Source organism: Carlito syrichta, unplaced genomic scaffold (genome assembly GCF_000164805.1).
Source record: "Carlito syrichta isolate Samal-C Ts95f unplaced genomic scaffold, Tarsius_syrichta-2.0.1 Scaffold126612, whole genome shotgun sequence".
Lineage (NCBI taxonomy): Eukaryota > Metazoa > Chordata > Mammalia > Primates > Tarsiidae > Carlito > Carlito syrichta.
The window spans coordinates 207,015-223,319 of record NW_007070708.1 but is presented as its reverse complement, the minus strand read 5'-3'; the positions used below and the strand labels follow the sequence as shown (position 1 = coordinate 223,319).

General features: G+C 42.6%; 1 protein-coding gene across 1 annotated transcript in view; it reads left to right on the top strand.

Annotated features, from left to right (window-relative positions):
• The window catches only part of FBXW8 (F-box and WD repeat domain containing 8), a gene marked incomplete at its 5' end in the record, with an annotated part of 74,621 nt that overhangs the window by 53,973 nt on the left and 4,343 nt on the right, over nt 1-16,305 (top strand). Inside the window, 2 exons of the mRNA XM_008048767.1 lie at nt 4,348-4,475; nt 15,676-15,849. Coding sequence (XP_008046958.1) covers nt 4,348-4,475; nt 15,676-15,849 — 302 coding nt within the window. The remainder of the gene's footprint in view (nt 1-4,347; nt 4,476-15,675; nt 15,850-16,305) is intronic.

Genomic DNA, 16,305 nt, shown 5'->3' with positions numbered 1-16,305 from the left:
CAGCCTCGACCTGCTGGGCTCCGGCGATCCTTCCGCCTCAGCCTTCCAAGTAGCCGGAATTACAGGCGTGCACTGCCACGCCTGGCTAATTTTTTTATTTTATTGTAGAGATGAGATCTTGCCTGCCCAGACGGGTCTCAAACCTGCGGGCTCAGGCAATCCACTCACCTCAGCCTCCCAAAGATGCGGGATTACAGGCTGAGCCACCGAGCCCGGCAGTTTTTTTTTTTTTTGAGTCAGAGTCTATGTTGCCCAGGCTGGAGTGCAGTGGCACACTCATGGCTACTGCAACCTTGACTTGCTAGGCTCAGGTGATCCTTCTGCCTCAGCCTTCCAAGTAGCTAGAACCACAAACATGTGCCACCGTGCCCGGCTAATTTTTTTGATTTAGTGTAGAGATGAGGTCCCACCAAGTTGCCCAGGCTGGTCTCAAACCCATGGGCTCAGGCAGTCCTCTCACCTCTGCCTCCCAGGGTGCTGGAATTACAGGCGTGAGCCACTGCACCTGGCTTGACACAGCTTTTAAAATGCTGTAGTCTCTTAAGGAAGCCTTCAACCACTCCTGACCTCTTTGGAGAGGTAGTTCTGGGTCCTGAGGGGTGAGCCAGCTGTTCGGGTTGTTATTATTGTTGGCTTCATGCCTGTGGCAGATATTTGGGTATGAAGAAGACTCACTATTTTGGAAAACTTAAAGAGAACACACAAAGGGAGTTCCCTTCCCCATTCATCAACACCTGACCAGAATTCTGGGATGGCAAGGCCTTAATCTCTTCACGGCCATTTCTGCATGCAAGTGGTTCATGTTTAATTATGAGGTGGTATCAGTCTCAGATTTAAGAACAGTCTGCAATGCGAATAAATCTAGCTCTGCAGAAGGAGTAAAGGATTTGGCCTGCCTTGAGCTCACCCCACTATGAGGACAGTCGCCGACTCTCCACCCTCCCTGTCATGGTTTGGCTGGAAAGCCAGTGCAGGTCACTCCTGGAAGAGGTACGGCTTGCCTGCCCCAGGGCGGCTGCTGGTGCTTCCCAGATGTTGGGCCTGCCTCCCTTCTGACTCTGGACTGCTGCACCTGCTGCTGAAGACATCAGCTGCTAGGACACCGCTAGAAGATGGCTATGGTCTCCTCAGAGAGTCAAGTCCCATGTTTGGAGGAACAGGACAGCTGGCAGTAGGGCCCCAGCTGGTGACGAGGCGAGCGCCTTCAGCTGGCAGCAGGCTGAGGCTCCTGCACGTCATCCTGCCCCTGCACGTCCATTCCGGTGCCTCGTGCCTGCAAGATGATTGATAAATATTTGCTAACTGGCTCTTGAATGAATCACAGCATTATTTATTTTGTCTAAAAAATTAAAAACAACCCAAATATTCATCAGCATGTCCTCAGAGAAATTCTATGCAGGCATTAAAAAGAACAGCATATATCTATAGATACTGACATGTAGGGAAAAGAGTTGTAAAACAATAATCCTATTTAGAAGAAAAATTTGTACACACAGACATATAGAGAGAGTGACCGACAGGCATGTGCATTAAAAAAGTCTAGAAATTTCTAAGTCTAGAAATATTACTTCTCAGCCTTTTAGCTAAGGTCAAGTGCAAACAAAGTCTAGAGGTATATATGCCAAATGTGAAAAGTGGTTATTCCTGAGAAGTGCATATACAGAGGGCTACTGTGTTTTTCATGTAATTGTATTATGTTAGAATTTGCTGCAAGATGTATTATATTGGAAATTGGAAAAAGCAAAGACTCTTTGAGACACAGATTTCAGAGAAATCAAAATAATTGGCAGAACTCGACGTTAAGATTCCAAGACTAGAATTTATAGAAGTACTTTCAGACCTCTACGGAAAAAAACAAATACAGAACCTTCTGCTAAAGTCCTTTTTATGACAGTGCTTGCTTCCTCCACTGCCTTGTAGAACTAACTGCCTGGAAGCCAAAGAGAAAGGAAAACCACCCAGTGTCATTCGGCTACACACTGCATTTACTAGCACTATCTTTGTAAAACGCAATCAGTCTCAACTTGGTTTAGCTGTTTTAAATAATTCTTAAAGAAGCATCTGATGCCTATAAAAATTTACTCTGTAATCACCGTTTACTCTTTTCTTGAATATACACGTGGTCCTTAAAAGAAAAAATCCTCAATATCATCTACTGATTTGGTGGTTACATTCACGCAGAATAGTTTCTCCAAGATTTTAGCTATGGGTGGGCTTTTCTTTTCAGCATATCTGTACACCTCTGAGGATGAGTCAAGTAGCTGTGGGTTGAGACTCACCCAACTAGGGCAATAAAGAAAAAAATTAGTCTAATGCATGGCCTTAACAAGAGGGAGAGTGTGAGCATGAATAATTAATCCTGCTAGTCTGTGGCAATCAGATAAAATGAAGTCCCATTTGCTCAACCTTATTAAAAGAGAGAGAGCGTGGGAGGGAGGGAGAGATGGTAAAGGTCGTTAAGGGACTTGTAACATGGAAAGAACTGCCTCTGAGATGGGTAATGTGTTTTCTAATCTCTGTGGTCTTTAACTAATCGTAATGGTAAAGGTACCCTTTGGATAGTTGGATTCGTTGAATTATTAAACATTTTAGAAAATACTTGACTCTGGACTACAAACTTAGTTGTCTTTATGATAAATTTGTCGTCTTTTGGAGAAGGATTAGATCTCACTATATCACTCAGAAAGGATTCATTCGCTTGTCAAAAAAAAATAAATTAAAAAAAAAAGTAAAGACATATGAACCTACTCAGTATCAGATTTTAATTCTTATATTTACCATGGACATTTTACTGATTTTAAGGCCTACGTTCTGACTGTGTAAGTTGAAGTACTTTAAAAACAAGAAAATATTGAGCCCAAAATGTTGAAAGTTTTGTAGTAAGTAGGTGCATTATCATAGACTGTGAGCTTGCTGTTTTCTCCCTCCAGGAGCTGATTTTATACAATTTTCTAGGTTGTTTGCTAAAGAAAGAATATTTGGTTACTTCTATATTCTTACTTGGAAGAACAACCTTATTTTGGATATTTTAGAATTATTGAACTTTTCTGAGTCAGAGACTTATATTTTCAACTGCATTTTAGTTTCTTCTCTGCAGTCTTTATAGTCAAAGAGGGTATTTAAAATTTTGAAATTGTCCTCTTTCCTTTTGGATGCTGTTAGCAATAGTTAATATTATGGTGTTATTTTGACTATTAGGAATTTCCAAAGATTCGGTTGTTAGAATTGTGTGTTGACAACAAAATTGATGATTTTCAGGGTGAAGACCGTTTACTTTAGTATTACCTTCTCAGTACTAAAATAAAAACCTGTGTACTGATAAGTGATAAATGTACAGGTTAACAAGAAAAAGCATATTATTTCCATGTGTGCTGAAGGAGAAATCTCTCTATAAAACATTAATATTGAAACCTTTGAGTTCAGTGATTAATTCAAAAATATTAAGCTCATGATCAACAGAACTGGAAATACGCTCAGAACTTGACGTGTGTTTGTTAGTAAGAGACTTCTGAACTGTGAACCCCGGGCAGATGGACTTCTGCACCTACAACAGTGGCTGACTGAGCATTTAATGTTAACGAAATTAAGTTGATTGAGTTACTAAGATTTTTTTTTTTTTTTAGTGAAAGACTTAAATAATTTTCAGAAAGATTCCTTATGAATTTTTTTTTCTTTTTGCTGAGAGAAGGTACAGGAATGTTCTAATCAACAGATGCATTGTCTAGAGATCGAGGGTACCTTCTTCTCTACTTTCAAACCCAATGGAACAGAGCTTCCTAAAATTAGTAAATAGAGAGCAACTGAAGAGAGAAATGTCTGGAAATAAGAGTTTGTCTCTCAAATCATCTAGTGGCTAACCATGTAAGTCTCATTTTCCAGGAAACTTGTACTGTTCTTTACCGTCTGTGGTAGAAATACAGAGAACCCATGCTGACTCACCTGCAAGTTTCCTGATCCCTTGTTAGCTTTCCTATTAATTCCAAATCAGAAGCAGTCTGTGACCTCTTAGTTTCCATACCTCTTTTTCTTTGTTAAGAAAATAGGATATCTGATTTCCCTCATTTGGCATTTTCCTTTGTGTCCTATGAGTTTGTTTATACCTTGGCCTGAGGAATTCTTTGGATTCCTTCTCTCTCTCTCTTTTTTTTTTTTTTTTGCCTTTCCTTTTGTCATTTTAATAGCCATATCCCTGTACTGTCAGTGACCTGGAGGTCAGGAAATTAAGCAGCACATCATTTAACAGATGCTAAGCGGTAGCAACCATGCCCTGGAAAATGAAATGAAAAGTGTCTGATGTTGGCCTGGTGTATGGAATTGTGCACCCACATATTTTTCTTCGTCTGTCAGATCCTGGTGTACAGCCTGGAAGCAGAACGCTGCCTCTCGAAGCTGGGGAATGCTCTTGGTGACTTCACATGCGTCAACCTCAGGGACAGCCCTCCCAACCTCATGGTCAGCGGCAACAGGGACAGGAGGTATGTCTGAGTAGAAAAGACAGCACTCAGTAGCCCTGCAGCGTCTACCAGGCCACCAGGTCCCCCTGGCCGGCTGACTTTCTCCATGGCTCCCACTCCTCAGGTCTCACTCCACGGTCTTCCCACCTGAGTTCTGCGCAGGTCCCGTCAGTACTCGGGACCTGGAGAACAAAATCATGTATTAGGTAATTGTTGGATATAGCTATGTCTCTGCTTCATTTCTGAAGCTCCACGGGAAGGTTTTCTTTTAAGCCATTTGGTGGACGCAGTTGGTAGAAGGTCCAGGGAGACCACTTGGACTATCTTTTGTTCCCCTGCTGCAAAATTTGTTTGGCACTTAAAAGCTCACTTTCTAATATTAAAAACAATAACCTAAGGGATGAATCATGTTCAACAAAATAGGCTTGCCTGCCAAGTGATGTCAAGAGTGTATTTCAGAACACTATGGTGTCCCTCTGGTGAGGGAGGAAAAAAAAGACTTCATGTGAACAGATTCCAGTTTCTATTTAGCTGATTAGCAGTCTTCTCTTTAACGTGTTGGCTTAGGGAGTCGGATTTTCCCGGCATAGGGTCCAGCGCCAGCCCTGGACGCTCCAGGACCCATCAGCACGAAAGGATTAAAGTGTTTGAAAAGACTCGCTGAGTCCAAATTTTAGGTCTTTACCCCCCTTCCTGCCTCCTCTCCCCTTGTCTTTCTTTTGGTTCTTTTTTTTTTTTTTTGGCTGGTGATCTGCTGTGTCTGATCCAGTGCCCCAAAGAGAGGTAGCATGGCTGAAGGCCAGGGTCTGCTGGCTCCCCCTCTCCTGGGCCCAGCCCCGGGCTGCAGGTGGCAGGCTGCTTGGAGGCGAGTGTCAGATCCTGAGGTGGGTGCTCCTCAGTGCCAGATCCCAGACCTCTGTCCCACCAATGCAGCAGCTTGCAAAAATAATTATTTTGTCAAATAATATTTTCAACTCCTGACCTTCACCCGTGGCTACCCACCCCCCACTTAGAATAAAAAGATGATGTACATAGGCTTTGTTGGGAAAAAACACTCGATTTTTCCTCAAGGCCTCCTAAAATGACTGATGTTCTGCTACTTGAGAATTGAACTATTCAGTTTATGTTTAGGTATGTACTTAGTCTAGTTCTCTTAAGAAACTAGGTCTGAGGCTGGGTGCGGCAGCTCACACCTGTATTCCTAGCACTTTGGGAGGCCAAGGCAGGAGGACTGCTTGAACCCAGGTGAGACCAACCTGGGCAACACAGCAAGACTCTGTCTCTACAAAAAAAAAAAATCACAAAATCAGCCAGGTGTGGTGGCATGTACCTGTAGTCCCAGCTGCTCAGGAGGCTGAGGTAAAAGGATCACCTGAGCCCAGGATGTCAAAGCTGTGTTGAGCCGTGGTCATACCACTGCACTCCAGCTTGGGCAACAGAGTGAGATCTCAACTTAAGAAAAAACAAGAGCCGGGCTCGGTGGCTCACCCTGTAATCCCGCGCCTTTGGGAGGCTGAGGTGAGTGGATTGCCTGAGACCACGGGTTCGAGACCCGCCTGGGCAGGCGAGACCTCATCTCTACAATAACATCAAAAAATTAGTCGGGTGTGGTAGTGCGCGCCTGTAATTCCAGCTACTCGGAAGGCTGAGGTGGAAGGATCGCCGGATCCCAGCAGGTCGAGGCTGTGGTGGCCGGGAGTGGCCACTGCACTCCAGTCTGGGCTAGAGTGAGACTCCAACTCAAAAAAAAAAAAAGAAACTAGAAACTAGATCTGATGTGACACTACATGTGGCACAGCAAGTGAAAAAAATCAGTTTGTAGTTTTACTCCACGTGTTAGTTTCCAGGCTGAGCTATACAAAGGCTCCAAGAGTATCTCTTAGGGCCTAGGAGCTACTTGTTTTCAAAGACAGCCAGTGTAGAGGACTCTTTGGAATTGTAGAGTGTGTTTTTTTGGAGTGTGAGCATTTAGGTATTCAACCACAGCTAGGCTCACAGGGTGCTGCAGAGAAGAAACCTCTTCTTTCTGCATAACTTTGCCCACTTGGTTCTCGAAGAACAGTTGAAGCCAGACTGTCCTGACCATTGTCAGCTGCACACCATACTCCAGTTAGGGGAGACCTATATAGTTAGCCCTCTGTATCTGCAGGCTCTGTGTCCATGGATTCAACCAACCTTGGATAAAACATTTTCAAAAAAAAAAAGATATACAAAGTTTCAAAAAGCAAAACAGGAATTTGTGACACGCCAAGTACTACATTGAATCCATGCGAATTAAGTATGTGTGGGCATTGTATTAGGTATTGTAAGTAATCAAGAGGAGATTTATATGGGAGGATGTGTGTAGGTTACATGCCAACACTTTATACACAAAATGGGACTTTATGCCCAAAATGCTATTTTTATATACAAAACACAATTTTATACACAAAATGGGACTTGAGCACTGATGCATTTTGGTGTCCGTGGGGGTTCCTGGATCCAACCCCCTGCAGATACTGTGGAATGACTGTATATACTCAGGGAAGCTGACTTTCTCCTCTGGCACAGGGCTGCCTGATTACATTACCCCTGCCAGAAGAGGAGCTCTGTGCTCAATGTCAAAGGGCTCTGGTCAGTTTGAAGTCCAAATTTGACTGTGTTAAGTCTGTTTTTTTTAGTTAACCAATATTATATTTTTTTAAAAACCCTCTTCTCTGTGAATGAAAGAATAGACTAGTGAATTAGAGTTGAGGGTGGGGTATCCAAAGTGGCATTTAGTCAGGACTAGCCCTAGAGCTGGTACCAGCCGTCTGCCCACTGCAGACACATCAGGGGCCAGCCGTCGTAGGAGGAATACTCTATGAGGCACAATAGCTGAGTCAGCAGTGTGCACTTGAAATACAGGAGTTAAAGTCTGGTGTCTTTAAAATAAAAAGTTTACATCTAGAAAAAGGAAGGAATGAGGACTTTAGACTATTAAGTGTGGTGGAAGGAAGATTTATTTTTTTCCCCAAAGGCATCATATCTGTGAGTAAGATCTCATTTGAGATGCAGACCCAGGCTTGTACAGCTTATGTTTTATGTCAAAAGCAGGACTAAGGGGTCAGGTAACTATGTAGAGAACCACTTTCTTGGCTGTCACTTAATGACTGATGCAACTTTTTACAAACCTTGGAACCTCCCTACTTTATTTAAATAAACTTAATTTTCACTGCATTCTCTTGAGAATCAAATAGATGCTAAAGATACCTAAAATTGCCCCAGATTAGGACAAAAATAAATAAAGTAATTTTTAATTAAAGTAAGGAAATCAGTTTGAGTAGTTTGCAAACGTAGGTAGAATTTTGCAAGGAGTTTTATTTTGGGGAGAAAAACAGACTTAAATTAAAAATGAGGCTGGACTCGGTGGCTCAGCCTGTAATCCCAGCACCTCGGGAGGCCGAGGTGAGTAGATTGCCTGAGCCCGCGGTTCAAGACCCGCCTGGGCAACTTGGTGAGACCTCATCTCCACAATAAATAAAAAATCAGCTGGGCATGGTAGCGTGCGCCTGTAGTTCCGGCTACTTGGAAGGCTGAGGCGGAAGGATCGCCGGAGCCCAGCAGGTCGAGGATGCGGTGACTGGGAGCAGCCACTGCAGCACTCCAGTCTGGGCAACCAAGTGAGACTCCAACTCAAAAAATAAAAAATTTAAAAATTTAAAATGAAAAAGTTTCTAGCTTGTCACCCTTTGAGAAAAAAATAGAGAATAAATAGAGTCTGACAGAATAAGAATGATTAGGGTGGAAATTGAGTTGTTATTAGGCTGTGTCTTGCTGAGAGGGAAGGCTTTAAAGTAGGGGGCGAGAGAGAAGTAGAATTTTGCATAAGAGTTTTATCAATATAGAATAAATGAATTTTTCTAAATGCATATTTTTTCTTGCTGGACTAGGAAGAAAGAGCAATGAGCGGTGTTGAAGGAGGTATATTAGGTATCGGGACTAGTGCCTGTGTCTACTCTGTTTACTACACTATCTTTCTAGTACTCAGTGGCTGCCTAACACTGTATGTGTGTTTTCTGTTTATTCTAAGGTACACTTTCTTTTTTTTTTTTTTTTTTTTAACATTTCCACATCTATAAAATCAGGAAAGACTTCTACGGTGGTGTCATAAAATTAATTGGCAGCATTTTAAATGTTATATACTGTAAAAGTGCTTACTATAATCAGCAATGTTTGCAATTAAATGAAAGTATGTATTTGTTCACTGAAGGCAAAAAATGAATGAATAACTTAGGAATGGGGATGTTTATGAGAAACTTGAATGAGTTACTAAGAAAAAGTCTGCAGGAAATAAATCACATTGGTTTTTTTGAGTTTAAACTCTAATTTGGGGTTCATTGAACAGTTAGAATCTGTAGTTATGTATTCTGCCAAAGTTGGAAAGTTTTTAGCCATTATTTCCTCAAATAGTTTTTCTGCACTAATCCCTTTCTCCTCTCCTTGATACTTCACTAATGGAAATACTAGACCTTTGAAACTGTCTGATAGGCCACTGAAGCTCTGTTAATTTTTTTCCCCAAACCTTCCTTTCTTTTCTTCAGGTTACATAATTCTGTTGATCTAACTCCAGGTTCACTGACTTTTTCCTCTATCATCTCCTTTCTGCTATTGATCCCATCCAGGGAACTTTTTATTCCAGATTTCATATTTTCTTGGTTCAGAATTTCCATTCAGTTCTCTTTTGTAGTTTCTATTTCTCTTTGGAAAGTTACTCTTTCTACTCATTTTACCTTTATCTCATGGAGTACAGCTGCAACAGGTATTTCCAAGTCATTGGTAATTCCCCAAATCTGGCTTATCTCAGGGTTGACACCTGTTAATTGTCTTTTACCTTGAGAATAGGTCACATTTTCCTGTTTTTGTTTTGGGGCATGTCAAGTATTTTCGGGTTGTATTCTGGACATTTTGACCACTATGTTGCGTATACTTTGGCTCTTGTTATATAATCTTCTGAAGAATGTTGGTTTTTATTTTCTTAAACACGAGTTACCCTGAGTGGGTTCAGACTGCAAGGTCAGTCCTGCCTTCTGTGGGCGGTGATTCCAATGTCAGTTTGATTTCCAATGCCTTTGCTCTGCTGTTGTCAGTATGCCCTACACAAAGGCCACTCAGGGCTTAGTCTAAGACTTGGTTTAAACCTTAGTTGAGTGCCCAGAGCCTTTACTATACTGCTCTAGATCTGTCCCGCACAGCTCAGGGATGAGCCTGGGATTTGTGTGGGTTTATCCACAGTATTGTGGGATCCCCTTCTTCAGGTTCCCCCTCTCTTAACCCTTACATTTTCTAGCCTTTCAGGGGCTCCTTTCCCTGTTAGTCATCTGACCAGAAATATGGGATTTCTTTTGGAGTTTTACCTGCCTGCACTGCTACCCACCACTCTGCTCTGTGACTGGAGACTGTCCTTGGGACAGAGCTGCAAGAAGAAAAAGGGGGGGAAGAAAAACCAGTGACCCTCACTCTCATTCTTTGGGGACTGCAGAGGCCCCTTTCACTGGTTCCTCTGATTAGAAAAATGGGATTTCTGTTGGAGTTTTAACTCCCTGTACCACCACACAGTTCTACTATTGGATCCCATACTCAGGGCAAACCTTCAAGAGGAAAAAGGAAAAAATTGGGAAATTCCTCCTCTGTACGACGGCTTCCACAGGTTTGACTCTCTTCCACAATCTTCTGGCTTGTTGATTCTCCAGAGTTCTCAGGTATTTGGTTTTTTGTATTTTGTCCATAGTTGTTTTGTTTTTTGTTTTTTTTTTGAGTTGGAGTTTCACTCTGTAGCCCAGACTGGAGTGCAATGGCTGCTCCTGGCCACCGCAGCCTCGCCTGCTGGGCTCCGGCGATCCTTCCACCTCAGCCTTCCAAGTAGCTGGAATTACAGGTGTGTGCTACACACCTGGCTCATTTTTGATTTATTGTAGAGATGAGGTCTCACTGCCCAGGCAGGTCTCGAACCCGCGGGCTCAGGCAATCAACTCACCTCAGCCTCCCAAAAGCGTGTCCATAGGTTTTGATGGTGGTCATGAGAGAGATGGTAGTGGGCTTACTCCATCTTGGCCACAATCGGTACTCTCATTTTCTTTTTAGTGACTTAAATCAGCACTGTAGTCGACCGTCAGGGGCTATGTTAAATGAGGGCCCTTCCTGTTCTGTTGCTTTCAGTCTTCTCATCTATGGTCTGCTCATCCTTGCCAATTAAATCAGGGATCTAGAAGGGAGAAGCTTATCAATCAAAAGTCGGTGCTAGCCAGACTTGGTGGCTCAGCCTGTAATCCCGCGCTTTGGGAGGCTGAGGTGAGTGGATTGCCTGAGCCCGCGGGTTTGAGACCCGCCTGGGCAACTTGGCGAGACTTCATCTCTACAATAAAATAAAAAATCAGCCGGGCATGGTAGCGCGTGCCTGTAATTCCGGCTACTCAGAAGGTTGAGGCGGAAGGATCGCCAGAGCCCAGCAGGTTGAGGCTGCAGTGGCCGGAAGCAGCCACTGCACTCCAGTCTAGGCGACAGAGTGAGACTCCAACTCAAAAAAAAAAAAAAAAAAAAAAAAAGTCGGTGCTAAGGGCAAGGGTCCAGCTGCTATTGGGCTGCTAAGGCAACATTCATTGAACTAACAAATTTCAGTTTTTGCTTCCCTATTCTCATTTATTTTTTAACAACTTTATTGAGATAAAATTCACATACTGTGTAATTCACCAGTTGTACAGTTTAGTGTTTTTAGTAAGCTCACAAGGTTGTGCAGTAGTTGCTTTAGCCAAGTTTAGAACATTGTGTCACCTCAAATAGAAATCTTGTACCCACTGGCAGTTACTCTCCATTTCCACCTAACCCCTCTAGCTCTAAGCAGCCAGTCATCTACTTTCTATGATTTGCCTGTTTCAATTCCATATACATGGAATGCTGTGATATATGGCCTTTTGTAACTGGCTTCTTCCACTTAGCATGATGCTTTCAAGATAAGCCTGTGTCGTAGCCGATATCAGCACATCGTTCCTTTTCCGGCCAAATACTGTTCCTCTGTATGGTATGCCACATTTTGTGTAGCCCTTCGTTATTTGGCAGACTCTTGGGTTATTCCCACCTTTTGGCTATTTTGCATAATCTCGCTGTTATCACTCATGCATAGGCTTTGGTGTGGAAATATGTTTTCAATTCTCTTGAGTATATGTATCTGGGAGTGAAATTCCTGGATTATGTAGTAAATCTGTGTTTAACCATTGGAGGAATTACCAGACTCTTCTAAAGTGGCTGCCCCATTTATATCTCTACCAGTACTGGATTGAGGGCTCCTGTTTCTCCGCATCCTCACCAACACTTGCTGTTGTCTCTGATTATAAATTTGCATTTCCCTGATGACTCTTGGTGTCAAACCAGGTCCTTTCATGTGCTTATTGCCCATTTGTACATCTCCTTTTGACAAGAGATGTCTATCCAAATCCTTGGCCCATTTTTAAATTTGGTTGTCTTTTTATAGTTGGTAGCATTTTCTTTATAAATTCTGATAAAAATCTCTATCAGATATGTAATTTGCAAATATCTTCTCCCATTCTGTGGGTTTTCTTTTTACTTTCATGATAGTGGCCTTTGAAGCACACAAGTTTTAATTTTGATGAAGTTTATCTGTTTTTTTCTTCTGTTTTTGTCATATCTAAGAAACCTTCCTAACCCAGGGTTACAAAGATTTACTCCTGTGTTTTCTTCAAAGGATTTTATAGTTTGGACTCTTACACTGAGGACTGTGAGTCATTTGTAGTTAACTTTTGTCTATGGTGTGAGGCAGAGGTCTAACTTCCTTCTTTTGCATGTGGCTATTGAGTTGTCCTAGCATCATCTGCCAGAAAGACCATACTTTCCCCATGAGATTGTCTTGGCACCATTGTTGGAAAATCAGTTGACCTTGGCAGTAGTGGGATACTGCCAGGGTTAGGGGAGTGGGGGACACACAACATCAATAAGGGTACCTGATCACAAACCAGGCAAAGTGGGGACTGGAGGGAGGCCCAAACTTTACCTGTACGATGATCACTTGTATATCTAATCCTGAATTGTACCCTACATCTTTAAAATAATAAATAAATAAATTTAAAGCTCGAGGAAAAAATAGAGTATAGGTTTATAACTGTAATAATCCAAATATTATTTTTAAAAGAAAAAATATAAAATCAATTGATTATACATTTGAGGGTTTATTCTGGACTCTCAATGCTGTTCCATTGATCTATATGTCTGTGTTTTGCCAGTACTGCACTGTCTTGATTGTCTATAGCTTTTGATAAAGATATCCCATCCCTTTTTTACTAATATATAGTAAACTGCAAAATGTCAGGCATGTTGAACAGAATCATTGTATGTGAAAGTAAAAAACTTGTGTTGGAATCTATGTACAGTATGGATGTATGAAATAATTCATATGATTACAATTTAAAATATTAAAATTAACTAAAAGTTGTAGTGTTTTCAGCTAGGGATTATGTGCCTTGTATTTTTTGGAATTATATTCATTATCATCATTGTCCACAGGACGGGTTTGTCATGGATCCCAGAATTTTCAGTTTAGCAGAGTTCTTCAAGCCCATCGAATGCTGGCCCAGCTGAGGAAACTGAGTCCAGAAGGGTTCAGTGACTGGTCTCAAGGGCTTGTTACTCTTGACATATTGATTTTTTGTTCTATATACAGAGAACTCTAAACTTGAGAAATACAGGGTTAAAATACAGAGAGCAGTAAGCTTAGTCTAGTTGGATTAAACTGGACAGTTCTACCTGAAAATACAACTTTTTCCAGTTATTGCTCAAAATGAATTCTTCACCAAAGACCGTCATCAGTGCTGTGTAGATAAAGCTATTGATTCTGGTATATAAGATTATAATTTAAAATTCTCTTTAATAGCCCAGGTTCAGTGAGACCAAACAGAATCATCTACTGATTTCTTTTTTTAAAAAATACTAGTTTTTTTGATTAATTTGGTCATTTAAAAAGGCCTACATTTTAATGCCTTACTGCCCATTCTCTTTATTTTCTGGATAGAAATATAGCTAAAGGTCAGGTCCTTCTTAATGAAACTGCCGTGCCAGAGACTGAATAGGCTCCAGCTTTGCCATCAAATACAGTTTGCCTTATTATCATATGGGTCTATTTAATCCAAGCCAATAGGAAGCAAGCCTGAGTTGTGACCCCCAATTAAAGAGTCTCGGCGCTTACTTCTTGCCCTGACAAATATAAAGTTGTGATGTGCTTGTGGTCCTGCTGCCTGCTGTTAGAGAGAGAGTGATTGGAGCGTAAATGTTGCATTTGCTCCATCTGCAAGTGTTATAATAAGTGATTCAGAGCTCTTAACACAGGACCAACCAGAGCGTGCCTCCCTCTCAGTTCCAGCACGTTTTCCTGCCCATCAGATGGATGCTCCTCTGCTGGAGTCTTTGGAAGGTTCTGGTGTCTTTTGTTTTAATTGGCGGGCTAGAGCCGACTCCTATGGTGTGATTTTCATTAGAGTGGGGCTGGAGAGAGGGAGTGTTGGAACCGTCCTCCAAGCCCAACCATGAATATTAAACATAATACAATTACAGCTTTCAGACCAATTATTTTTCTTTTCAACAGGCAAAGTTGATGAAATACTCGCTAGATAGAGATTCACAGTATCTACCATTGGCTTCTTTTTGTCCCTGGAATCAGTCGCCTTGGCATATTTTGGTGCCCATTTACTGTGCTACCTGTTACCCAGCATCGAGTGTTTGGTTTGAGTGAAGAGCTGACGGACTTGCCAAGGCACACTGAATTTCGGTTCGGTGCTGTACACTGTCAGATGTCCGAAGCAGATACCTGTTTCCTTATGTGCATGAGAATGGCTCGTGTGGACTTAGCACACTGCAGCGTCTGCTGTTTCTGTCTGGCAACAAGAAGCCAGAGTGGTGCTTCTGTTAGATGTCAGAAAAATGCTTTTCCTTTTTTCCTGGGACGAGAAGTTCAAGGCTGTTTTGGCCTATGTTTGTTTTCCTTAGTGATATAAAATACACTAGTGCTGTATCTTTTGGTGTATTTGTTTATTTTGTTTGGAGCCACCCATGCTGGTATCTAAATACAATAGGAAAACAGATGGCAAACTTTGAACTTCTGGACCAAATTTGTGTTTGCCTTTGTCTCCTTAACAGCCAAACTGTAAATTATGGAGTATAAATATTCAACAGAGGCGCTCTTTATGGAAATCGCCAGGGCAAAATAGACTCTTATTAACCAAATATGTACTGAAAAGTACTTGGGCTAAACATGTCTGCCCCACCTCATCCTTTTCAAGTCCCCCTTGTGGCCTGAAGGCCAAGGACTTTTACAGCATGTACGGTCTCCTCTCTTTCTGCCCAGACAGCCTTGTCTCTTACTTGCAGATGCCCAAAGGCAGGTGTTTCTGACTAACAGAGAGAGACCTTTGTTTCCAGAGTACACTTCATCTTCTTGCATCTTTCTGGTCCAGATCCCTCACTGGAAAGTTGGGAACTGAATGGCATTTGCGGCAGCAGACCCCTCTTGAGGCACCTCTGTCGCTTCGTCAGTTACATGGCCTGGCAGGGAGAGTGGACGCTCTGTGCTCTGTGTTCTAAGACTGTATATCCTGTTTTACTTCACATGACCTATGAAACAGATGAAGGTATGATTCTTAAAATTAAAAAGCAGAGCATACATATCATGTGGGAGGGTGTAGAAGGTGCGTGTCCAGCTTCAAAACTAAGTTCTGGTGTTGTAAACATCATGGCAGTGTCTAGCATGAGAGGTAAAGCCCCCTTGAAGGCCCTTAACAGATTGATTATTTTACCACCAGCGAAATTACTGTGCTGGGCAGTGAACTTACCATTGGGTCAGGCCGACCTCCATGTGGGGTCACAAAGCCAGTCGCATCTCAGCTTCCTTCTGAATGACTCAGGTATGGGTATCTTTCCCCGATGAGCAGATAGCGTGGGAAACAGGGCGGCTGACATCCTTGTCCTGCGTCTGTCTTGTTCCATGTGCTTCAAATCATTGTGATGAAATGGCTGTGGGTACTCTCTGACAGTGTACTAATTAGGAAATATAAGTTTGATGTCATCATTACAGGCATTTGCAACCAAAGGAGACTTGCCTAAGAATGCTGTACACAGCCCAGCACGGCTGAAGAGGAATTCACAGTTCCCAACCTTAACTCCAGTTCCATGTCCCCTTCTCTGCTCTTCTTGGGTCTTCTAGGGTGAGAATCCATGACCTCCGCACCGATCAAGTCGCCCTGTCACTCTCCGCCCACCAGCTCGGGGTCTCTGCTGTCCAGATGGATGACTGGAAGATCGTCAGTGGAGGCGAGGAAGGCCTGGTCTCTGTGTGGGACTATCGAATGAACCAGAAATTGTGGGAGGTGCACTCCAGGTAAGGTGGTCCATCTGGAGCTCGGCAGAGCATCCCAGTGGAGACAGTGTGGGCCAGCCTGAGCCGGTCACAGGGTTTAGTGCCCCAGGCTCTGCCGTGTGACTTGTGATTCCTCATCCTAACCCTGGGAGCCTGCTACTGTGCTAGTTGCATTTTTCAGACGAGGAAACTGAGGCTTGGAAACGGTGTTGGCCAATGGATGTAGTTCTTCTCTCTCACATCATTAAAATTCATAACCAGCATTATAAATCAGACCCAAGTTACTCTTAGAATGAAACTAACTTCTCACAAATGCCGTGCTGGGTATTTTAGGGTTTCTCCATCTCAATAAACAGAAGAGGTGACTCAAAAATGTAGGAAGCAGCTGGGCTCGGTGGCTCAGCCTGTAATTCTGCGCCTTGGGAGGCTGAGGTGAGTGGATTGCTTGAGCCCGTGGGTTCGAGACCCGCCTGGGCA